The 25,842-nt window shown below is 45.1% G+C and overlaps 1 protein-coding gene across 1 annotated transcript in view; it reads right to left on the bottom strand.

Moving 5' to 3' along the window:
* The window catches only part of UHRF2 (ubiquitin like with PHD and ring finger domains 2), an 86,394-nt gene extending 61,932 nt beyond the window's left edge, over positions 1-24,462 (bottom strand). Inside the window, exon 1 of the mRNA XM_066616593.1 lies at positions 23,943-24,462. Within this exon, the coding sequence (XP_066472690.1) occupies positions 23,943-24,095 (153 nt within the window). The 5' untranslated portion in view covers positions 24,096-24,462. The remainder of the gene's footprint in view (positions 1-23,942) is intronic.
* Positions 24,463-25,842: the final 1,380 nt, after the last annotated feature.

Raw genomic sequence — 25,842 nt, 5'->3', positions numbered from 1 at the left:
AGTGAGGGACGGGAAGGGAATGAGCTCTTAGCACTAGGCTCATTCCTCTGGAGCAGTGGCTGGTCACTGTAAGTCCTCCCCCCCTTTCATGACAACACTGATTACTCAATTACTGTGAATTATACTGGTTATCATAAGCTTTACACTGATGAGTCAAGAATTTTTGACTTTGACAAAAACACTGAAGATATGAAAAATGCTGAAGATACAAGATACAATGCTGAAGATGTCATAGACGGTTGGCAAACCAGTGCCAAAATCTAGCATCAACTGGTTCCTATTTTAACCTCTTCCAGGCTGCCTTCTACAGCCTCCCAGGGATGCAGGGAGCCCTGCATGACTCCTGCAAAGCCCCCCAGCTCTTCAAAAGTGAAAGCGGAGCAATCTGCGGAGGTGGAGCACGATCGCTCCACTATCACTTTTTGAAGACCTGGGGAGTCCTGAAGATGCTCACGCAGGGCCAGGAGCTGTCCTTCCCCACTGTCAATCTCCCCCAAATGGAGTTCCAGCCTGCTGCACCTGTCCAGAAATCTGGGCGCAATGGCTGCTGGGGTGATAGAACACAAACATGGAGGGCCAGAGATCAATCTGGGGGAGACTGGCGGCGGGGAAGAATAGCTCCCCTGTGGAATGGTAAGCACCTCTCACACGGGGGAGGGAAAAGGCATGGCACCTGATCTGGCCCACAGGACAGGGTCTGCAGAGCCCTGAGTTAAGTGAAAGAAGAATTGTATTGGCATATTTGATGGATGCAAGTTAACTGAGACTTCTGGATGTTAAAGTGCCAGACAACAAAGTGCCAGACAACTGCATATAGTACAGGGGTAGCCATACTGTGGCTCTCAAGCCACATGAGGTTTTTTGACATATTTGTGGCTCATCTTTTTGCATCACAACTAATATAAAAGGTAAATACAAATGTTTCAATTTTAATTTTTTTCCAGGTATAAACTGAGTCCACTATGTTAAAAAGTATGTTTAATGTTCATGGGAAGTAAATATATTTAAGAATTTAAATGCTTGATAAATAATGCAGCTCTCAAACATCTCACTTGCAACTCACAACATCTGAAGTTTATTATATTTGGCTCTTACATTAAGCAAGTTTAGCCATCCCTGGTATATACTATAACAATGGTTCTCACACATTTAGCACCAGGATCCACTTTTAAGAAAGAGAATCTGTCAGGACCCACAAGAAGTGATGTCATGACCGGAAGTGACATCATCAAGTAGGAAAAAATTTAACAATCCTAGGCTGCAATCCTGCCCACACTTAGCCAGGAATAAGTCCCATTTACTTTCATTGTTAAAAGAATATACATAGTAACTTTCCCCAAATGCAGGCACATACCATGGTAGCATCAAGTCTAATATATTAAAAATAAAATACTGAAATGAATGGGGAGCCACCTGAAATTGGCTCATGACCCACCTAATGGGTCCTGACCCACAGTTTGAGAAACACTGTACTATAATATTCACTTGGTTTGAAAAATTTACTTGATGTTTCTACTCTGAAGTCTTCTATAAGAAGGTATCTTTTCTGAACCAAGAGGATATACAGGTCCACCCTTGTTATACATGGATTTTTAATACACGGATTTGACTCAACACAAATGGCCACTGCAATTGAGAAGGAATATGCTGATCCCTGGAGAAGGGGGAAATGCATCCCTTTAAAATCAGTTTAAAAAACTGAACAGTGTTTTAACAATAGCCTCCTTAATGAGAGAGAGAGAGAGAGAGAGAGAGGGTAGCAAGGCTGCCCTCACAAAGGTCAGCAAGGCTGTTTTTCAATCACTGGAGCAAAGAAACTTTGTTTTTTAAATTGATTTGCTATAGTACTATAGTTTTTTTGCCATCCAGGCGAGTGCTTGGAACGGAACCCAAGAGAATAATGAGGCTCAACCTGTAATATATCATGGTATACAGGTTCAGTTTCATTATTCCTGAGGGTTCTGTTCCCAGAACTCAGATGGATGGCAAAAATCACACTAAAGCAAATCAATTTAAAAAACTGTATGGGGAATTTAAAAACAGCCTTTCTGACTTTTGTGACGTTAAGACAGAATCATTAGGCAAACAATCCATCAATCAGTCTCTCTCCAAGTGAGCCAGGGACCCCCTCCCTTTGAAAAGAAAGAGCATGTGAAAGAAAGATAATTGCTTTGCTCTGGGTCAGCCATTTTCAACCACTGTGCCACACTGTGGCACACTGGTGTGGCGTGAATGGTTCCCAAGTGTGCCTCAGGAATTTGGGAGAGGGTCATTTATCAATAGGACCATTAGGGGATGTAAGCCCCCACTGAAAGCACAGTATGCCTTGTCAATTGTCAAAAAGCTGATGGTGTGCCTTGACCATTTTAGTGCCTTGCCAGTGTGCTGCGAGATGAAAAAGGTTGAAAATCCCTGCTCTGGGTGAAGGGAGGTGTCCCTTGGAGTGAAGTTAAGTGCCTGGAGAGAGAATGAATTGTCAGCTGGCTGCCCTCTCTCACAATAAAGAGGCTATTGTTACTGTTTTCCTTTAATTTAAAGGGCCCTTCTCATCCTGTTGAAATAGAAAAATCCACGTATTTTTTCCACAGGTGAGAAATACATGGATAATTAAGTTATACCTGTAAACACTTGCATGACTGTCTCTCTACAACAGTAAGAAAAGCAGTTTTTAAAAACTGATTTTAAAGGGATGCATTTTTCCCCTTCTCCAGGGATCAGCACATTCCTTTTCATTTGCAGTGGAGTGGAGAGGGTGGCAGAAGGGAAGAACAGAGGTGGGGAAGGGGCGTTTTTAAATTTGTTGTTACTTATGTTCTTCTGAATTAAATGCCTATTTCATGGACATTAACTGCAGGATAGCAGAAGGACTCTTTGCACCCTAAAAGCTAAAAGACTATCGCTAAAAGACATAAACTAAAACACTAGAAGGATAAGTGCCCCTCTACCATTACTTATTGGATTAAGGACCCCTCAACTTTACCAACATTTGGATTAATGGCTTATTGATGGCAACTACATATGGATAATTTTTGGACAGCTGGAAACCTCTCTTACAGATTCATGTATAGATTGCTTATTAATACTCTGTAATTTTTATGGGTGCCATAGTTTTTCAACATATTTTTTTTCCTTCTTTTTTATTCACTAGTAAAGAAAAAGGGAAAATGTGGTATATAAATATTATTAATGATATTGCTAAGAAAAGATCTAAATCCTATGAGGAACAGCAGAGTAACCTTATACGTTGTTATATCATTAACAATGGTATATGACTCTATTGAAACACAGACACTACATTCCTGCAAACACAATAACAGCACAGTCATAACTGGCCCTTGAGCCAGCACAGCTATCCCTGAGCGAGCTCCAAGTGTTGCAATTGTGCTATAAAGCACATTAGCAGCTACTCACAAGCCAGTAGTGTCAGCAAAAGGGCTTGTCTCGGCCTGCCAGGCATTCTAGAACAGCGCTGAAGCAGCACAGCTAAGGTTGCGCTGGGCAGCATGTGGGTAGAAAAGGATGACGGGAGAGCATTCCGGAGATGGAGAAGGACACTCTGGAGCTGGGGAGGGTGGGACAGGGGTAGATCAGGTCCAGGAGGGGGAAGGACTGGCAGAGCAGGCCTCCACCATATCCCAAACCCCTCTCTCGCCCCACCCAGTGTTACACCAGGCTTCAATTTGTGCTAATTGAATAGCTGGAGCAGATTTGAAAAGCCCAGTAGGACAGCTAGGGCTTTACTCAGTAAATAGGGAAATATATCCCCTTACCCCAAAGATACCTCCAGCCGCCTCCTGAGCTGCACTGTGATCCCATGTGACCCGACTGAGCCAGCACAGTTTAGGATTGGGCTGCCCCTGTGCCATTTTTCAGTCTTATTAAACTCAAGAGAGCTCATTTCTGAGTAAATATGCATAGTACTTGAGTTGCAAAAGTACATAATACTTACGTGACACTGACATGGAAGATTAAAAATACTCAGAAAACTTAAGTTACATGGAACAACCTATTTATGCTACCTTATTTCAACACTTTTTCTATGACAGCAAGTGTTGTATTCAGCAAACGTAAATCACTGACTAGACCAGGGGTGTCCAAATTTTTTGGTACACGGCACGTCATCTCTCTGACACTGTTAATTTAATTTAAAATTTGAATAAATTTACATAAATGAATATATTAGAGGTGGGACTTAATAAGAATGAATGAAGGTCTAGTAATAGCACAAGGCCTATAAAAGACCTTGCACAAAGCAAGGCTAGCCTTTCCTTTGCTGCCACTGCTGCTTCACAGGTATGAAACAGCAAGCAGCAGAGGGAACCTCAGCCTGCAGCTTGCACAAGAGGTCAAACAGTCGGCCCTCACGCTGAGAGTAGTTATATCGGGCCAGTGCAGACTCCAGCAGGTCTCCAGAAGGCCAGAAGCTCATCTGAGACTGGGGGCTCCCCAAGAGTCAGATTGGGGGTCCCCGAGGGCCGCAAATGGCCCCCAGGCCAGGGTTTGGGCATTCCTGGACTAGACCATCCCACATATTTCTTTTTCTGGGCCATCTATCTTCCTAGACCCAACACAACTTCAGTCTTTTCACTTCTTTCAAAGCCATGGCTCAATGCTCTTCTTCACCTAGGATGCCCTGCTCATCTACCATTATACTTGCATAGTTGGCAACCTTCATTATCAAAAGACTATGGTATCACGCTCTGAATAGTGGTTCTAGAACAGCATCTAGTGTGACTGAAAAGGCCAATTCAGGAGTGACAATCCCTTCCACACTGGGAGCAAGTGCAGTCTGTCCCTTGTCTGTCTCCCTAGCTATGGGCCTTCCTTCTTTGCCTCTTTGCCTCAGTCTGTTGGCCAAGTGTCTCTTCAAACTGGGAAAGGCCATGCTGCACAGCCTGCCTCCAAGCGGGCCGCTCAGAGGCCAGGGTTTCCACTTGTTGAGGTCCACTCCTAAGGCCTTCAGAGCCCTTTTGCAGATGTCCTTGTATCGCAGCTGTGGTCTACCTGTAGGGTACTTTCCCTGCACAAGTTCTCCATAGAGGAGATCCTTTGGGATCCGGCCATCATCCATTCTCACGACATGACTGAGCCAATGCAGGCGTCTCTGTGTCAGCAGTGCATACATGCTAGGGATTCCAGCTCATTCCAGGACTGTGTTGTTTGGAACATTGTCCTGCCGGGTGAAGCTGAGGATGCGTCAGAGGCAGCGCATGTGGAAATCGTTCAGTTTCCTCTCCTGTTGTGAGCGAAGAGTCCATGATTCACTGCAGTAAAGTGTATTCAGGACGCAAGCTCTGTAGATCTGGATCTTGGTATGTTCTGTCAGCTTCATGTTGGACCAGACTCTCTTTGTGAGTCTGGAAAACGTGGTAGCTGCTTTACTGATGAGTTTGTTTAGCTCAGTATCGAAAGAAAGGGTGTCGGAGATCGTTGAGCCAAGGTACACAAAGTCATGGACAACCTCCAGTTCATGCGCAGAGATTGTAATGCAGGGAGGTGAGTCCACATCCTGAACCATGACCTGTGCTTTCTTCAGGCTGATCGCCAGTCCAAAATCTTGGCAGGCCTTGCTAAAACGAATCATGAGCTGCTGGAGATCTTTAGCAGAGTGGGTGGGTGGTGACAGCTGCATCGTCGGCAAAGAGGAAGTCACGCAGACATTTCAGCTGGACTTTGGACTTTGCTCTCAGTCTGGAGAGGTTGAAGAGCTTTCTGTCTGATCTGGTCCGGAGATAGATGCTTTCTGTTGCAGTTCCAAAGGCATGCTTCAGCAGGACAGTGAATAAAATCCCAAACAAGGTCGGCGCAAGAACACAGCCCTGCTTCACTCTGCTTCACTCATCTACCATTATATTTGCATACAAGATAACAATTTCATCACTTCGTAGACTCCAAACTAACAGTTGGATCAGTATTTTTATTTTATTTAAGAAGAAACTGAAGATACACTTTCCTTAAACACTAGTTTCCTTGTATAAACCAGATAATTATATCTTCAACGTTCAGACTTCTTTGCAAATTCAACTTATATCAACTATTGCTGTAACCTGATGATTCCAGTATCAAAAATCTATACACTTAATAAGGAAGAGGGATTCTGTGATGATCTGGTACAATTTGATTTCAGATTTTCCTTTCAAGTCCTTTACTGCTATGAAAAAGGAACGAAGACTTGTTGTTCCATGCAACTTCAAGGACTTTAATGTGGGTCCTCTGCTGGCCAACAGAACAAAACCATATTTTCAATTAGAAAAACAACTGATTTTCACACTGAAAAGCTAGATAAGGGATAACAAGCAATACTATTCTACTGCAAAACTTACTGGTTTCTACAGCAAGAATCCATCGGCTATAGAATGGTTTGTTAGTAATCTAGAAGCCAGATTTGTTAAAGAAGTTACACAAATGAAGTCCCACTTAAATAATAGGCCTTACATATGCTTATTAATGTAAATCAGCCTCTTTTACAAATCCATGTTTAGTACAACATAACAATGATAAGCAATTTCTCACTATGCTTCCATATTTATCACAAAACCTGCCTTACAGGAACTCACATTTGCCATGTTTCAGTTTTGCTTCTGCAATATTCCAGCTTTAGGGAAGTAATAGCATTTTGAAAAATCCAGAAAAGTGGGTCCTTCTCTAATAATTAGCCTATCCAAACTCTTCTCTATTCACAGCAATCCAAAGCCTAGAGCCAAGAGACCATTTCTGTCTATCAGTATCCAGTGAAAAAACACATACTCTGGAAAAGAAACTCTTCAAGTTGTGAGAATTACATGAAAATAGATAAAACTGACAAAATATGCACACTGTCATTTGTTCTTTGTAGTGATTAACTTTCCTAATAATGAAGTTTTGAAGTCTCATTTTTAACAAATCAACATCCTGGCTAAAAGGCAGGAAATTAAAAGTTTTCTTGATAAATATGAGGTAGAGATAAGCTAATACAGTAAAAATTGTGTTCTGGATTGCTGCCTTCTCATGATTTTATGTTTTCATGCATATCCCAGCTTTTTATCTAATGAACTCATAGCAGCATTTGAGCCTCACAACATCCTGAGAAGAGGGCAGACCAACACTGCAATCGTAAGCACCCTTTCCTAAGAATAAGACTCATTGAACATAATAGGACATACTTCAGAGTAAACATGTATAGGATTACTACAGGATAGTGATTCTGCTGTCAAGGACGGGAAATTTTTTTCCCTGATGCTCCACAGACTGGCCTTAAATAGATGTAGATAGTACCAATCTGCAGCTCATCGGTTTACCTCATCTTTCCTACTTCTTTCTCCAGTTTTTCAGAGCCTCTTGAGGCTTGGAGCATGTCCAAGTTACACAGCAAGCTTTGGAAGACTCTGAGGAAACAGAAGAAGGAAGCCCCAGGAAACACATTACAGATAGGCGACTGATGGCTCACAGACAGGCAACCAGCCCACAGACCACAGTTTGAGTAGCACTGCTGTAAGAGACAGTAACTTCCCTAAGGTCATTATCCTATATGTGGCAGCCCCCATAAGGATCTTGTATCTGCTGTTTCATTTCTTCGTTGATTGGGTCCATGTGGCCTCCTACGCGTCCCCTCTGGAAGCGAAGAGAGCTCTGCCCCCCTCACCCTCCCCCCCGTAGGGTCTTCTGAGCCTAGCAGAGGCCACAGGCAGACGCGTGTGGCCTCTGCTCAGAAGAACCTCTGGAAGCAAAAGCTATACCTCTCTGGTCTTGTATGCAGATGTAAAAGAAGATGAACTTTGATGACAGGAGCTACAGAAAGAGTACTATCTACAAAGCAGCTGCTGCTCGCAGAACATACATGTGAACGTCACTTTGCAATGTTCTGACCAGTGATGGGCTCTATATGCGATGGCCCATTGCCAGTTACTCTTCCCCCCCCCAAGCCTCCGAAGCAGAGGGGAGCTGTGCTCCCCTCATGTCCGGGGGCTTTTCTGAGCCCTGCAGAGGCAGCATGTGTCTGTGTGTTGCCTCTACAACACTCAGAATAGCACTCAGAATAGCCTTTTCAGACAAAAAGACATGACTTCCACTTTCCTCAGGAAACCAGAAGTGACCTTTTTCACCTTATAAGGCATTCTGAGAGCCAGGGAAACCCCCCAAATGCCTTATAAGGTGAAAGTCATTCCAGTTTCCCCAAAGAAACCAGAAGTCGTGTCTTTTCCTCCAAAAAGGCCATTTTGAGCCTTGCAGAGGTAGTGCGCAGATGCGAGGGGACACATGCAGATGCGAGGGGAGCACTGCTCACAAAGACACCCAATACGGGTTACTGGGACAATCAACATCACATAGATAAGCAAGGAAGGGGAGAAAACTCTGCTTCAACATATGAATGCTGTCACTATCTTCCCCCCCTTGTCAAATATGGCTTTGCTACAAAGTGTATATTACCCATTCCTTTTTCTTGCAACAGCTAAATAGCAGTGAGTAAATACTCTCTCAATGAATAGGTATAATAATACAGGTGGGGCCTCAGTATCCTCAAGAGATCTGCTTTTGGACCCCTCTCCACTAAGTCTGGCTCAATGCAGGTCCAGGGGAGCCACAGTGAGACAGATCCATGGATGTAAAATCTGTGGAAAAACAGGCTCCACCTATACTGCCAATAACACAGGGGATCCAATCCTAGAAAGCCAAGTGCTATAGGAGACATCATGGATTGTAAGGCAGGAAACAAGTGCTGACTGGCCTAAATACACTGCTCTTATTAGTTAGCAGTATTGAACAATCAGGATAAAGAGCACTGCAGCAAAACAATACTAAAGCAGCACTATCGATTGTGTTACTGTACTCAACCCACTGCTACTGCTGGTCACCTTGAGCTCATTTGCTCTTCAGGATTGCAATTGGGTCACATGGACTGGTCAGTTTCACAGCATCTTTCCACAGAAGAGGAAGTTTTGCTTGAAGTACTCTACTGCATTTTCTCTCTCAACAGGACATCACACATGAGCACTTAAGTGGCACCACTCTTAAGGATCATGCAGCCTAATCAAAAGACAGTGTGTCACAGCACCTGCTGCCTGTTTCTTGTTACTCTCTGTGCGCTTCTCTTTACTTTCCACAAGCAGCTTTCCTACCGGACAGAGGACCTGCCACATGTCCAAACCACAAAGAAAGTCCAAAGCACACCTGATAGCAGCAAAGAGTGAGCTTCCAGCTCTTCCTCACTGAGTATACACTGTCTCAAACATCTGTGATCACATGGGCTCCAGGGTGAGGAGCTCACCAAATGCCCAGAACCTACTGCCATGATAAATAAGGCAGTCAGCAGAAAAGGGGTAGCAGCATAATACTGAATGTATAACCAGCAACACACACAAGCAACACTGGATGCAAATGTACACTGGATGCATGTGTGGCTAAATGGGCGAGCCTCTCTTCGGGTGCAGTCCTAACCCCTTATGTCAGTGCTTTTCAGCACTGGCATAGCGGTGCCAATGGGATATGTGCTGTATCCTGCAGTTGGGTATCACTCACTGAGGCCTCCTCAAAGTAAGGGAATGTTTGCTCCCTTACTTCAGAGCTGCATTGCCCTTATGTCAGTGCTGGAAAGCACTGACATAAGGGGTTAGGATTGCGCCCTGAGTCACATCCAAGTCAAGCAACTAGCCCATGCAGCAATTACTCCAATTGGCTCACATGTTATAGATGTGCCTGCCTGTAGTTCTGTCAAGCTTTTATTAGTAGGCAATCATTTCTCAGGTTTTTAAACCTATGCTTTCTGGCACTTGGAACCTGTGCTAGCCCTCCATATGCAGTCATATTCTCCTCAACGGCCTGTTTATCTATCTCCTGGTGTGGTTGAGCAATTAGAGAAATGTTGTAAAGACTAGCCAGAGTAGATCTAAGACTCACCTGTACCTCCTCTTTTTCCTTTGCCACGGGTGTTTCTGGTCACTCATGCAAAAAGTGAGTTTGACATTGGTTCTCCAATCTGAACCTGAATTAATTTTGTCCAATGTACCAGCATTGATATAACTGTGCCAGTGGGGTGTGTGTACGATCCTGCAGTGAGGGAGAGGCAGTCACTGAGGCCTCCTCAAAGTAGGAAAATGGCAAGGGTAATTACTTGCTGCATTTTGGTTGCATTGGTGCTGCAAAGTTAGACAGGATTGGGCCCTTACATTTCTGTGCAGTTTGACCTCTCCTTGTGGCTTGTCCCAATTACTCCCCTGACAAAAAGTTTCTTTCTAGCTGCTAGCAGGTATGTTTCCTATGGGTATTTGAACCCTTGCCCTGGGGATATTTGTGTAATTGTTCTGCATGCCTACACCCTCTTCCCTCCCTCAATGATCCCAAAGGGCAGTCTGTATTATGAGTGGCATAAAGGGATTTGAACTCTAAATACTGGGATACACGTCTTGGTTTCTGATGTTTACTGCTTGTGCCTCAGTAGCTTATATACCAGCAGTTGCTGTGGCATCCTTGTCACTGGTGACCCTGGTCCCTGTGCCACCCGGAGCCAGGACAGCAGGGTGACACTGCCCCCCCAAGACCCCCAGAGAGGCAGCAGTGGGGGACAAGGAAGGTGGCACTGTCCCTAGAGGTGTGACATGCCACTAATCCTTGTATCGGGGTGTGTTTCCATTATAAAGGGCAACCCTAACACAGTGCATTGATAGGCTCTCTCCATTGCCCCGAGGCATTCAATCTATACTCCCTAGGCATGGCTGGCCCCCAGGGGTATCTTAAGGCATCTTGAGGAGAGAGGGGGCCATAGCTGCTCGGCTGCACGTGCTACCTCCCTATTTGCTGCTTTTCTACAGCTGTGAACGAGGTGGGTGGGGCAATGTGAAGTGGGGAGGGTGTGAAACATGGGGGGAGGTGGTGGAGCCTCCCCTCAAACCAAGAGAAGACTGGTTGAGCAGCTGTGGAGGTGCTGCATCTCATCAGCACAGGGGCACTCCTGGCAGGCTTCAAACTGGGGAAAGCCTGACCTAGAGAGAGCTCCCCCAGTAAGTACAGGCAGCAAAGTGCTTTCCTCCACTTGGGGAGGAGGGAGCCCAGCCTGCTCTTAGTGGGGGGTGGGGTGCCCAAATGCCACAGCCTGCATTCCTCCATCTTGCCTGAGGGAATAGGGGTGGCATCTGCATGTTGGGATGTGTGTGAGTATGCCCCATCTACTTTGGGGGTGAGTTATAATCTTGCTCTGTGTGGCTGCAATCCTATCCACACTTTCTTGGGAGTAAGCCCCATTGACTTAAATGGGACTTACTTCTGAGTAGACCAAGGGACTTACTCCAGGAAAGTGAGGTTAGGATTGCAGCTAAAAAGTCTCTGGGTCTCAGTGTCACATCAGTTTGCAATTAGCAGATACACACAAAACAAAGTCATAAGAACATAACATAAGAACAGCCCCACTGGATCAGGCCATAGGCCCATCTAGTCCAGCTTCCTGTATCTCACAGTGGCCCACCAAATGCCCCAGGGAGCACACCAGACAACAAGAGACCTCATCCTGGTGCCCTCCCTTGCAACTGGCATTCTGACATAACCCATTTCTAAAATCAGGAGGTTGCGCATACACATCATGGCTTGTACCCCGTAATGGATTTTTCCTCCAGAAACTTGTCCAATCCCCTTTTAAAGGCGTCTAGGCTAGACGCCATCACCACATCCTGTGGCAAGGAGTTCCACAGACCGACCACACGCTGAGTAAAGAAATATTTTCTTTTGTCTGTCCTAACCCGCCCAACACTCAATTTTAGTGGATGTCCCCTGGTTCTGGTATTATGTGAGAGTGTAAAGAGCATCTCCCTATCCACTCTGTCCATCCCCTGCAAAATTTTGTATGTCTCAATCATGTCCCCCCTCAAGCGTCTCTTTTCTAGGCTGAAGAGGCCCAAACGCTGCAGCCTTTAATCATAAGGAAGGTGCCCCAGCCCCGTAATCATCTTAGTCGCTCTCTTTTGCACCTTTTCCATTTCCACTATGTCTTTTTTGAGATGCGGCGACCAGAACTGGACACAATACTCCAGGTGTGGCTTTACCATCGATTTGTACAACGGCATTATAATACTAGCCATTTTGTTCTCAATACCCTTCTTAATGATCCCAAGCATAGAATTGGCCTTCTTCACTGCCGCCGCACATTGGGTCGACACTTTCATCGACCTGTCCACCACCACCCCAAGATCTCTCTCCTGATCTGTCACAGACAGCTCAGAACCCATCAGCCTATATCTAAAGTTTTGATTTTTTGCCCCAATGTGCATGACTTTACACTTACTGACATTGAAGCGCATCTGCCACTTTGCTGCCCATTCTGCCAGTCTGGAGAGATCCTTCTGGAGCTCCTCACAATCACTTCTGGTCTTCACCTCCAAAAGTTTGGTGTCGTCTGCAAACTTAGCCACTTCACTGCTCAACCCTGTCTCCAGGTCATTTATGAAGAGGTTGAAAAGCACCGGTCCCAGGACAGATCCTTGGGGCACACCGCTTTTCACCTCTCTCCATTGTGAAAATTGCCCATTGACACCCACTCTCTGCTTCCTGGCCTCCAACCAGTTCTCAATCCACGAGAGGACCTGTCCTCTAATTCCCTGACTGTGGAGTTTTTTCAGTAGTCTTTGGTGTGGGACCGTGTCAAACGCCTTCTGAAAGTCCAGATATATAATGTCCACAGGTTCTCCCGCATCCACATGCCTGTTGACCTTTTCAAAGAATTCTATAAGGTTTGTGAGGCAAGACTTACCCTTACAGAAGCCATGCTGACTCTCCCTCAGCAAGGCCTGTTCGTTTATGTGTTTTGAGATCCTATCTTTGATGAGGCATTCCACCATCTTACCCAGTATGGATGTTAGGCTGATCGGCCTATAGTTTCCCGGGTCCCCCCTCTTTCCCTTTTTAAAAATAGGCGTGATATTTGCTATCCTCCAATCTTCTGGCACCATGGCCATTTTGAGGGACAAGTTGCATACCTTAGTCAAGAGGTCTGCAACTTCATTCTTCAATTCCTTAATAACTCTTGGGTGGATGCCATCCGGGCCTGGTGACTTATTGATCTTTAATTTATTAATGAGGTCTGAAACATCTTCTCTTTTCACCTCTATCTGACTTAACTCCTCGGTCAGGAGGGGCCGTTCGGGCAGCGGTATCTGCCCAAGGTCTTCTGCCGTGAAGACAGATGCAAAGAACTCATTTAATTTCTCTGCCATCTCTAAGTCTCCTTTTACCTCCCCTTTCCCTCCCTCACCATCCAGAGGGCCAACCGCTTCTCTGGCAGGTTTCCTGCTTCTAACATATTTGAAGAAGCTTTTATTATTCCCCTTAATGTTGCTGGCCATGTGTTCCTCATAGTCTCGCTTGGCCTCCAAGCGAGTCTTCCCCTCCCCCAGCAAACTCATCACTTCTCTCTCCCCCCCTTTCCAAAACCATCCAGGTGTGCAGCTAACAAACTCAGGGCACAATCCTAACCAGGTTTCTCAGAAGTAAGTCCTATTTTGTTCAATGGGGCTTACTCTCAGGTAAGTGTGGTTAGGATTGCAGCCTCAGTGTGCTGGCAGCTGTTTTTTTTTGTGGTTTGTTTCTAGCGTATAATTATAACACCTTTATCCCCATTTGATGACCGTAACAGAGGTGAGGTGTTGTAATGGGATCAGAGGAGCCACAGGCCAGAAAAGTTCGAGAACCACTGCCATAGCCTGTCCATGGTGGGGGTACTGTTGACACACCACCTATATTCCCTGTAAGTGGCCCATGCCTGTGCACAGACCCCTTCTCCTCCTGTGCAACATCTCAACTATGTCACACCACCATCTCCAGCTACTTGATAATGATGTCACATGTCATCACCAAACTCTTGGGTTACTAAGCTGTGTGATGTGCAGCCATACAGCTTAGCAGGAACCCTGTGTGCCCCCCTAATTTGTATATAACAAAGATATTGCCATAACAGCTGGGGGAGGAACTGATCTGATAGCTTGTCTGAAGTATAGGATAACCTTATAATACCACCCTTCTGCAAGGATTCGAACCTGCGGTTCTGCAAGGATTCGAACCTGTATCTTCTCCTTTTGCACTGAGTGGAAGCATATTGGCTCTGAACCTGATAGCCAGAGCTTCCTATTCACAATAACGGGTGGCACTGCACACAGGGCTGAGGACAGAAAGCAATTAGAACAGGCAAAGATTCCTGGGAAGCTCAGAGATCCATCATCGATGAACAGCATGAAGTTACACCACAGGATCTGAATTAGAAATTCTTGCCAGGTATGTTTCATTGTTTATTATTGAACCATTGTTTGTCGTGAGAAAACAGGCTTATTTGCCTTAGCTATTTGATTAAGAGCAAACATGTGTCCATTTGAGTGATAAATTTTGCTTTTTGGGGGAATTATTCCCATATATCTCTGGGAAAATATATTCTCAGAGAAAAAGATCCACACTATCTCAGGGAGATCAAATTATGCTGGTGAGAACAAGGTGTCCCCCTGCAAATCTAGCCTATTCCTTCAAAGCCAGTTTGCAGCTAGGAAGGCAAGACAGGTAACAAACACCACATTTGACACACAACCGACTCCTGGCTGTTTGGTGACCTTGGGCTTCTAGTACACATGCATAGCCGAACATACAGTTTAGTAAATATCCTCATTTTATACTTCTTTCTTAAAAGTTGCCTATCTTCTCTGACCTTAGCTTGACTGGGCAACCTACTAGAATACTCCTAAAAGTACAGATAAATGAATGGTGTGATCAGTTTTAAGAAGAGCCCTGCTGGATCAGGTCAAGTTCCATTTACTCCCTGGCTCTCACTGTGCCTCACCAAATACCACTGGAAGCACACACAACAAGGATCTGTATCCTGCTGACATTCCTTGCATTGGTGATGGACTTTTCATCCATGTCTGTCCAAAGCTTTTTAAAGGTAACTAGGCAGGTGCCATCAAATCCTGTAGCAAGGAATTCCACAGCTTACACACTAGATAAAAGACACTTTTGTGTTTTCTGATTTGATGTAATTGTGATAAGAAATGGATGAAACAGGCAGATCTTTTTACAATGTCACCTTTAGTACTGAATATCAGTCCATGCTATGAGCAGCATAACAACTGAATTGATTTATATTGCTTAGGAGGATCCATTCTCAACATGTAGGAGTCTGATGACTATTCACCACAAACACCATAATCATGTTCTTCTACACAGTTTCAGAGTTGTCTGCCAATATCAGGGACAATGTTTCAATAATAAGAAAGCTTCCTACTTCTTGTTTTTCTCTTACGCTTCCTCCTCCAGCTTTCTGATACTAGGTCCCCTTTAATCCATGGTGTCAGTATTCACAAGGGGCACGCAGAACATATACCCTGCAGATGGGGGACACATGAATTACTGTTACAGTTGCTGGATATTCTTTGTAGGAATATGAACAGAAGAAGATGCCTTATATAACAAGTCAGAACATTGGTATACAGGTCCAACCTTTTTATACATGAATTTTTTATACAAGCATTTGACTCAACAGGAATGGCCACTGCAAATGAGAAGGAATATGCTGATCCTTGGAGAAAAATGCATTCCTTTAAGATCAGTTTAAAAAACTGAACAGTCCTTTAACAGTAGCCTCCTTAATGAGAGGGGGCAGCTGGCTGACAATCCATCAATCTCCAGGCAACCCCTCCCTTCCCCCTGAAAGAAAGGTAACACTTTGCATTGGTGAAAGGAGCTGAATGAAGCACCTTTCTAAGTGCTTGGAGGATGACTGATTGATAGATTGTCTTCTTAATGACTCTTACCTTACATCACAAAGGTAAAGAAGGCTATTTTTAAATCACCCGAGCTTTGTTTTTTAAATTGATTTGCTTTTTTGCCATCCAAGTGAATGATTCACCCTGGCGAATAATGAGACTCAAGCTGTACCTTGCTTAATGATGCCATGCAGCAGCTCTCAGTTTTTCCAGATAGGAATCTTTCCCAGGCTAGAGATGTTGGAGATTGAACCCACAATCTCCTGGCTGCAAAGCATGTGTTCTCTGCCACAGAAGTACTAGCTCTCCAGCAAAGTAACAGAAGGAAGAGTCCCATTGCAAAGCAGATATAAGAATTCTACACAGATAAAGAAGCTACATAGAAGGTAAGAACAATCAAGTTCTGGTGAATAACTGTTCCTACCACCAGAATCCTCAAAGTAGCTTCTGCTGTAGGACAGTCAGTTCACATGAGGAGCTACACAGCAGAGTGAAGAGGAAGATTTGGACACCTGTACTTAATCCTTTCACTAAGGAAAAGGGAATGTATCAAACCTGCTCTCCTCCCCAACTGTACAACAAAGCTTGGAGCAGAAAACAGGCTTATGGCTCTCAGATGTTATAGAGAATAAGAACACAATAAAAGCTGTAACCTTTTTTTATATTCCTTCCAAGGAAAAAAAGGAATCACCTGGGAGATAAAACACCTGTAATTCAACCTAAGAGATTTCTTTGTTAACAAAAGTACAAGAGAATGCAAGTTTTCAGCTACGTGAGTGCTAAAAGTAATGTTATTTGAGTATCTGTCCATCAAAAATCAAACTGTACAAAAAAAATTTAACCTAAAGAGCATTCAGTATGTATGCTTATTCTAGACTTCCACATTTTCTAGTCACTATACTTGCAATGGTGAATGAGCTTCTGCCTGGCAAGTGCAACATATCACAATGTTGAGAGCTGGAGAACTGGGTATTATCCTAGCAAAGATCCTTGCCACTTTCCCAGCACCAATGCTGCAGCAAAGGCCAAGAGTTGTTTGGCTGTGTTGCAAAGAAACCTGAACATTTAACTGTAAAGGACCCCTCCTCCTACATGTCCTACTCCAAAAGAGAGCCTGATTGCCACTCAGCTGTAGCACCTCGAAACAGCAGCTAAATGGGCCTGCCTGACACTGCCCTTTGAGAAAACAAAGGGAGGTAGGACCCCTACCCACTGCTCAGTTAGCATGAGCCAAGAACCACCACCAAACTGGCACAGTACCTACCTTCTATTCCTGCTAAAAACCAGAACTTTATTGTTCACTGTTCAGTCAAAGCTGTAAAATGGGTAGGTAACCACAATTTTGGCGTGCTGATCAAAGTTAGCAAAAAACTGTGAAACCTTGGGTTATTCAAAAGAAAAACATGCTATGGCATTAATACATGGACCTGTTTCAAACAACTGGCTATCCACAGGTAGGGCTCTCCAATATCTGCTTGAGAAAAGTTTATCTAAACACCATGTTAACTTTCAAGATTTGTGCATCAAGGTAGGAATGAAAAAAGTAATGTACAATGGATTACCTTCCCCCTAACTGCTGGTTAAATCTAATAGGCCTTTATCTATTTACCTAGATCTCATGAGGCAGTAAACCTGTAATTGGGCAGTACTACTCTGGAGTACAGGCAAAAGTTCACATTACTGAATAGTCCTTCACACAGAAGACTAACAAGTTCAGTAGAAAGAACTAAGCAAGAACCCTTCTTGACAGATCATGTTAAACTCTTTGATTTTCTAGCAAATGTCTTTTAAAGACAGTTGTACACTGAAGCAGGACTGTCACTCGTATCCAACATCTACAGAAACAGAAGTGATAACTTCCAGCTCTGGGTCTTTGGACTCAAAGTTTGTTTGAATCACCAGCCACCTCACTGCTGAATAGTCCAAATTTTCAAAAGAGCGTATCAGAATTATTTCATGTTAAGAGATCATTAAATAGGAGAGCATAAAGTTATTTGCCACAGTTTCTACAAGCCAGTACTGTACAGAGATATATAATTATGAATTCAGGCTGAAGTTTCTTCTTGATCATTCTGCAAGAGGCATTTCAGGTTTAGTATGAAACTTCTCTATGTAGTCTATCCAGATTCTACTCTGAACAAAACTAACAAAAACACTAGTTCATTCTCCAAAAGCCAGGAAAGGTTTCTGGACCATGGGGAATGAACTAATCCTAGCTAGATTACTTTAATGCTAACCTACTAGTCTTCAGAGAGTTATCCATGAATATAATCCAGTTTATTTTACATGAACTATCAATTGCTCTCAGCGTGCAGCATAGCAGGTTACAAGGGTAGTAAAACACTTTTAATTACTTGGTGCAGGTTTCCTACCCACAACTTTCCTCTTTCAGCAGGAACTTAATCAACATAAAGCATGCATGTTTCCCAACCCTAGTAAACAGCCAATGATTTATTTAATCATGGGATTATTAGCTCTCTGCTAGGTTATGGAGAAAGGATAAGGGATAGCCTTAACTTCCTCCTATTCCTAATACACCACTGGCCCAGATGAGATAGAATGCAGAAAATGTTCTGCATTGCAATTTTATTTCCTTGATTTGTGTGGTCTCCCATGGCTCTTATCCAAACCCCTCAGCATCACCCAACTACTGGCAAACCTTATCAACTCAGCTGCACTCTGTTGGTCAGCAGCAGATATGGGGGAGGGCAGCTCAGATTTCTCTTGAGATGCTCAGTCTCCAGGAGTTTTGTTTTTTTTAAATATTAACTGCTTCTTCTCCATTACCCTGAAGAGGTGATAAGTGCAATATCTACATATCATCATAATAACAAAGGTGCATTTTAACTATTGTAATCAGTGCAAATGTGTGTTACATTTCTAAGTTCAAATATTTGACAGTTTACACTCAGTCAAGTCAGTTATCCTAAAATGTAAGGGCAAAAAAGAATAAATTTCTTCCTTGAGAAATTCTAAGTTCATATAATCTTGTGACTTTTACAATATCTAGTACAGTACTTTGAAACAAACCCCTGCAACAGTTAGTGCTTATTCTAGCAAAGAGATTTGTAAGGCAGAAATAACAGCTGGATAGCCACATTCTTCTATATTTTCTCTCAAAATATTTACATGCTAGGAGAGTCTCTTGACATTTTACAGTCAATGTATCCAAGGAAAAAACCAAAAAAAATGTCATCACTAACAATCTCATGTTGCTTCCTATTTTTACATTGAAGTTCGCAAAGAGACACAGCAATTATACAATGCAGCAGCTCAGAGAGTTCTTGTTCTAAAAGCAATTTGTTTGCTAATGATTAAAGCAACCTTTAAAAAGGCAGCACCAGCATTTGTTATAGCGTCATACAAAAGGTGCTGATGATAATTTAACACATTTCTCTTCTAGAATGGTCCAAACCAGTTGAACAACAAGGAGTAGATTAACGCAGTTCAAGTCACTAATGGTAATGGGAACCTGACCCACATGTAGTTAGTTCAAATAAAGTACACTTGAGACGCCTGCAATCTATATACAACATATGCTCGTTGTATTCACATTCTGAACAACCCTGATCTATTTCCCACATGGTTTGGGATCTCAGCAGCAGCACCACACTACTTTGGCCAGTGAATTATCTTTATGATAACACAGAGTTACTTCCACTGTGTATTAAGAAAGATGCTGTCACTCCAATTAGTCCTCATTTCCAACACCATACAAGATTGCATTTTCCTCACATTCATCACTTGTTATCCCAACCCCTCCCTTTAACTTTAACCCCTCCTCTAACTTTAGATCATAAGCTTGTTGGAGTAGGGATTCATATTGTTACTCTGTAAGTGACATTTTTGTGCAGTGCAAGAACATCCATTACTCCCTTAACTGGCAGACAGTTGTCCAATTAAGCATGTGCTGTAGCACAGCCTCCTATACTGCACAGAGAAGTTAGCCTACTTAGACTTTCTAAGTGATGAATACCTGAAATTCACCCCTTGCATTCACAGATAGCATTGCATTAAATAAGGTTATCATCCTTCTCCCCTAAATACGCAAAATCCAAAGAAAAGTTCTATCACCACCCATTCAGGATACTGGAGATATATACCACCACCACCCCAGGTTTGTTCTCCAGTTGAGGCATGGGATAAGTACATCTGTACCCATATATCAAGGGATGAATGTGGAAAGGAAAGGCCCAAAAGCAATAATTTGTGCCAAATAATTTCAATGCCACCCAAAGAGCGGACGATAATACCTTCAATTAGAGGAATTGGAGGATAGCAAAAAGAGATTCAGAGGATAAGAAAACAATATACCTTCCCTTCATTACAGTATCCTGCTCTTCTCAAGTAGCAAAGGACCAACTATCTCCAGAGAAACCTACTGACTCACAGTAATGGGGGCAGAGACTGCCTCATCACTACACATCAAGATCAAATTATTATTAATTGGATTTGTAATCCGCCTCTCTCCCAGAAGGGCACCTAAAGAAGTTAACATTTAAAAGTCATAAAATACATATTATAAAATACAGCAACAATAAAATAGATAATAAAACAACCAGCAGCAATAAAGCCAGCAGTATAAAACAATTGTTAAAAGTAGCTATCATGCCCCCCATCAGGCATCAAAGGCTTTCTGAAATTAAAAGTCTTCAGGCCTGAGGGGAAGGTTGACAATGAAGGAGCTGTTCGCAACTCAAAGGGGAGGGAATTCCACAATACAGGCACCACCATGGAGAGGTCCTATTTTTCTGGTGGTCATCCCCCTAACCTCTCTTGATGATGGCACAACCAACAGGGCCCCCTCTGATGACTGAAGAGTCACCAGATTACAGACTATACTTGTCCCAAGCCACGTCAAAACCAGCACCTTGAATTGCCCCCCCCCAAAAGAACCAGCAGCCAGTGCAACTTACAGAGTAGCAGCATGACAAAGTCAAACCACCAACCTCCAGCAACCACAGGAACTGCCACATTCTGCACTACTTACAACTTCCAGACCATCTTCAAGGGCAGCCCCACATAAAGCGCATTGCAATAGTCTAATCTTGATGTCACCATGGTATGGACCACTGTGGCCAGCTCCGACTGAGGCAGGTACGGCTGCAGCTGGCGCACCAACCAAAGCTGGGCAAAGGTGCTCCTAGTCAGCTGACAACTGGGCATCCAGGAGCAGCTGTGAGTCCAGGATAACCCCTAAGCTGTGAGCCTGCTCTTTCAGTGGGGAGTGCAACCCCACTGCAACTGATAAGCAAGATGTAGCATTACAGGGCAGGAGGTCTGGTCTAGAGGGTAGAGCCTCCATTTGCCTTGAAGCAGCTGACAAGCCAAGTTGAGTTGGTGCTGCTCTTTGGTGTGTGGGAAGAAGAAGCATCTTGGCTGCCCTCCATGTGAGAGATGAAGGAGCTGCTTGTCAGCTTGCATGGGAGGAAACTGGAGGCCAGAACATGATACCAGATCAGAAAGATCCATCTGAAATGTTGTGGTTCTTGAAAGATAGAAACTTTCTTCAATTGTAAAAATCCCTATGGGGATTTAGAACAGCCTGCCTATGTAAACCGCCTTGAATTAAAGTCTGAGGAGAAATCTGATGACCAAGAAAGGCGGTGTATAAATACCTGTATTATTATTATTATCTCAGAGAAAACCCAGAGAAGATAGTCATCAAGCTTAGATTTTTTTTTCTTCAAACAATGAAGAAACCATTGTCTTCTAATCCAACAGATCTGAAACAAGGATAAAAATTATTTCACTTGGCCAATTCCGCCCCCCCCCCAACCAACAGTATGGGGATGGGAGAGTACACTCCCAAAAATTACATTAAAAAGATGAACATTTCTCAAATAACTATCAGCAAGACCAATGCAACTAGTAATAGAAGCCAAACATTTATCCACATCTGGGTGGAAGCATATGCAAACTGATGAGGTGCAGTTTCTCACTACAGGAGTCCCACACCACCATCACCACCCCCATATCCAGTTACCCACAGATGGGGGACACACCCATTACAGTACCTCTGTTTTTCTTTAGTAGCACTTGAAGCATGGGTGTTTCTTGCTTAACCCATTTCAGACAAGCCCAAAGGTATACACATTTGATCCTTGTTGTGTATATGCAACAATATGCGTAAATGTTGGGCAGAAATGGCTTAAGGATGTGACATGCAAGCAATTAGCCTGAACGCTAGAGAGACTAAATGAACACTAACAGAAAGTAGAAACTGTTGCGTTCTTCAGTTAAATAAGAATAATCTTTTGTTAAGCAAGTTAACACCCATGCTTCATGTGCTACTAAAGAAAAGCAAAGGTAATACACATGAACTGCCATTTATATACAGTTCCCCTGTATCTATAGTTTCTGTATGGGAAGGCTGGAACGGAACAAAATACAGGGGGATGCCTGTAGTCAAAAGTTATATTTTCAACAATATCCTGGATATTTAGTACAGCCTAAGGAGTAATGAAATATAGCAGTGTGGTTCAACCTGTGGGTTGTGGGGTCACAGCAACCTTTCAAAGCCTCTGCAAGAGAGGGTTTAGATCCAATCATGGTGCCGCTTTATCAAAACTGAGTACATTCTTTTCTCACTGTCTTGCCCCGCAGTTCCCAAGGTCACATCTACTCAGGTCACTACCTCATGGGGTTGTTATGAGGATTCAAGAGGTGGGGGAAACAGAGCTGGTGTAGCTGGGAGAGTGAGTGGGGCAGGTGTGGGCTGACTGTATCCCAGGAGAGGGGTAAGATTGGCAGTGGGTTCCCACTCTCATACTTGGAGAGGAGTCACGACATTAAAAAAGGTTGAAGGCCACTTCAATACAGCAAACCTATAAAAAATTTATGTTTAGAGACACCAATTGCAATACTTGCCACTAGATTAGCATTATGATGGCACCACATGCTTACCAGAAAACTTCAACATGAATTATTGGCAAAACAAGGGACATGCTATGCCCATGCTAACTTGGTTAAGGGGCATCCTTTAGGGTTTCTTCTGTTCATAGGAAGTGAGCAATTGTACTTTTACCAGTCCAGCAAAGAGTCTTTTTGTAAGAATATAAGCTGTCTGGGACAGGGAACTATGTTCTTATTTTAAAACATGTTTAGTAATGCCTGCAAGGAAAAATCTACAACCCTGCACAGGCATTATGCATATCAGTAGTACTACTAGCCTCATGCATACCTCATAATATGACAGGAGCTTGGTGGTCTCAGGTGTACTGAATTGGGTATACCCCACAGAAAGGCCTTGCAGGGGCACATCCCAAATGCAGGGAAAACCAATCACCTATGCTTAACCCATTTTTGCCCAGCCCACAGGTGTACACATTTGATCCATTGCATATATGCAACATTGGGCAGAAATGGCTTAAGACCAGAAAAAGCAGTATTTGACAGTTTCTCCACCATATAGATGCATGATACTCTTGTGATACATTTCACGTTCTGTTCTGACCCTCTTTCTGCATCTCATCGCTCCTGCTACAAGATCCCATCCTCAGATTCCCCTGTAGGCTAAAAAATAAAATAATTTAAAAGGAATAGGCAAGTAGTCCTTCCTGGCCACCATCACACATCTTCACCATCTTGTGCTTCATCTTGTGCTACAGAGACAAGCCTTAAAACTCATTTTGCATTTCACTATGTGAAGAGCAAGTAGCTTCCCTCTTAAGAGTCAGTAGTAAAAACTTGAGAGGGGGCAGAAGGCAGCAGAGAGGAGAGGGAAGGTTCTAATCCTCAGGAGTCCTTGTAAGCTGTGGGTGGAACACCTGGTTGCAAAACAAAACAGCACAGAGTTAAGAGGCAGGTGTCTACTGGTGGTGTTAGCAAAGGAGCCACTGGGCCTGATGGAAGGCAGATCTAGAGGGAGAGAACAGGAAAATAAAGAGCCCAGTCCTATGCCTGTCTACTCAGAAGCAAGGCCCATACTAGTCAATGGGGCTTACCCCCAGGAAAGCCTCGGTGCCCAGTCTACTCAGAAGCAAGGCCCATACTGGTCCACGGGGCTCACTCCCAGGAAAGCAGCCCTGCCCGCCTCGCCCAAGGCCGCTTCCCTGGACGAGCAGCCAGGAGCTACAGGGCCAGTGAACCCCCGGGAGCGGAGCGGAGAGGAGCGCGGCGCAGGAGGCGGCCCGCCTGCCCCGTGCCTGCTCCCCCCAGAAGCTGAGAGAGGCCCGCCGAGCCGAGGCCGCCCCCTCGCAGGTGAGGAGGGAGGTGAAGAGGCGCCGCGGCGCTCACCTGCTTGCCGCGGTAGAAGAGGCGCTGGCGGTCGGGGCTGACGCGGAAGCTCTCCTGGATCTTCTGGCGCAGGCTCTCGATCTTGGTCAGGCGGCTGAGGTCGTCGATGGTCTGCGTCTGGGCGCCGTCGATGGTGCGCACCTGGATCCACATGGCGCTCCCGCGGGGGGAGGGGCGGGGGAGGCAGGCGGCGCTTCCCGCCGCTTTTGTTCGGGCGCTCCCGAGAGCTGTGTCCGCGCGCCTCTCCGGCCGCCGGCCGGCCGGCCTCACCCGCGCCGAGCAGACCTCGCTCGCTCCCCCCCCCGACCGCGCGCGCGCGCGCGCCAGCAACGGCTCGCCTCGGCTGGCTGCGAATGGCGGCCAAGCCTGTCAGGACGCGGCGCGCGCGAGGCTGACCTAACGGTCGCCGGCGGGAGCCTGTCCTCACCCCGAGGACTGTTTACCAGGCGCCGCCGCTCTCACATGGAGGTCACGGCGCCAAGGCTGATCTCGCGAGAGGTGCGGAAGAGGAAAAAAAATAAACCCCGACCACCCCACTGCTCCGTTCGCCCCAGCCGCCTTAAAGAGACAACGACCGGCCGGGGCGGGGCTTCGCGTGCTGCGTCTCTATTGGCTCCTCCTAGGCGTTCGGAGGGGGAGGCCACGCCCCCTTCCGAAACTTGCTCGAGGCGCCTGAATGGGGCGGGGCGGGGCTGCTCCCAGACGCTGCCTGAAGAGCCTGCACTGTTTAGTGGAGCTCAGGCTCAGTTCCAGGCAGTGCTCCAGGGCTGGGAGAGAGGAGGCGGCACGCTTTCCTGGGAGGAAGCCCCGTGGAATACAACGGGACTGACTTCTGAGTAGTCATACATAGGCTTATGAACCTGCTTCTGAACCCCAGCACCAGCAGGAAGGCAACTAGTAGGCGGCTTGCCTGTAGGGCTGCAGGGTCCCCGCTCTCCAGGCAGCGGTGCTTCTAGGCACAGCAGCGCCACCTCAGCAGTCTCTGTGTGGTCGGTCTGCTGGCTGTCCATGCGCCAGCCGGAGTTCCAGTTCGTTCATCTGTTCGCTGATCCTTGAGTCAACCCATCAGTGAGCCCGAAAATCAGTCCAGTAAGCGAGCAAGCCTCCTTCCCCTCCACTCTCTCTCCAACCACCACCCACAGTCTTTCTCCCCTCCAGGTGCTACTTTTATCCCTCCAGACCTTGATACCGCCAGTGGCTGCAGCTGCGCAGCACACCCACTGCCGGAAGCCCAGGCTTTCACCCCACGTCTCCCACATTCACCAGAGCAAAGGGCCACTGCAGATACTACATCCCGGCCCCTCACAATACCTTCTGCGTTTCCAAGACATTGGTGTCTGGTGGTACTTGTGGGACGCCCCCCCTCCCCTGTTTATCTGCTGCCTGGCAGCAAGACCAGCAAGGTGACATGACAGGCATTGGTAGGAGGCTTGGCTCGGTGGGCAAAGCTCCAAAGCCTGCTTTTCATGTGCTCTGAAAAGCCTTCCTGCCCGCCCTGAGCCTCTTACTGATGTTTGTCAGATTGCATCTGGCCTCTCAACCCAGAAGTCACTGGCAATTACATCATCACCAATTACTTCCGGTGGTGGTTCCAATAGGTGGACCATGCAAAGTGGTACAGCAGGGGACAAATGTTGAGAAACGCTGGCAGAGCCAATACCAAGGGTAGAGTGTGTACATCAAACGGCTGCATAGATTAAGGGAGCAGGACCTTCCCGAGCCTTGTCCTCCTTGTTCTTCCTTGTTCTCTGTCACTTCAGGCTTTTTTCTCCTCAGCCTTACCTGCACACACTTTGATGTAAAAAGTAGGCACCCTATGTAATAAATGAACTGAGCAGATGTTGATAAACTCTGCACCATGACCCTGAGATTTATTGTCCAGTGAAGTGTATGTGTGCAC

Source organism: Tiliqua scincoides, chromosome 2 (assembly GCF_035046505.1).
Source record: "Tiliqua scincoides isolate rTilSci1 chromosome 2, rTilSci1.hap2, whole genome shotgun sequence".
NCBI classification, from domain to species: Eukaryota; Metazoa; Chordata; class Lepidosauria; order Squamata; family Scincidae; genus Tiliqua; species Tiliqua scincoides.
Note: the sequence above shows the minus strand (reverse complement) of the source record. Positions and strands in the feature narration are given on the sequence as shown.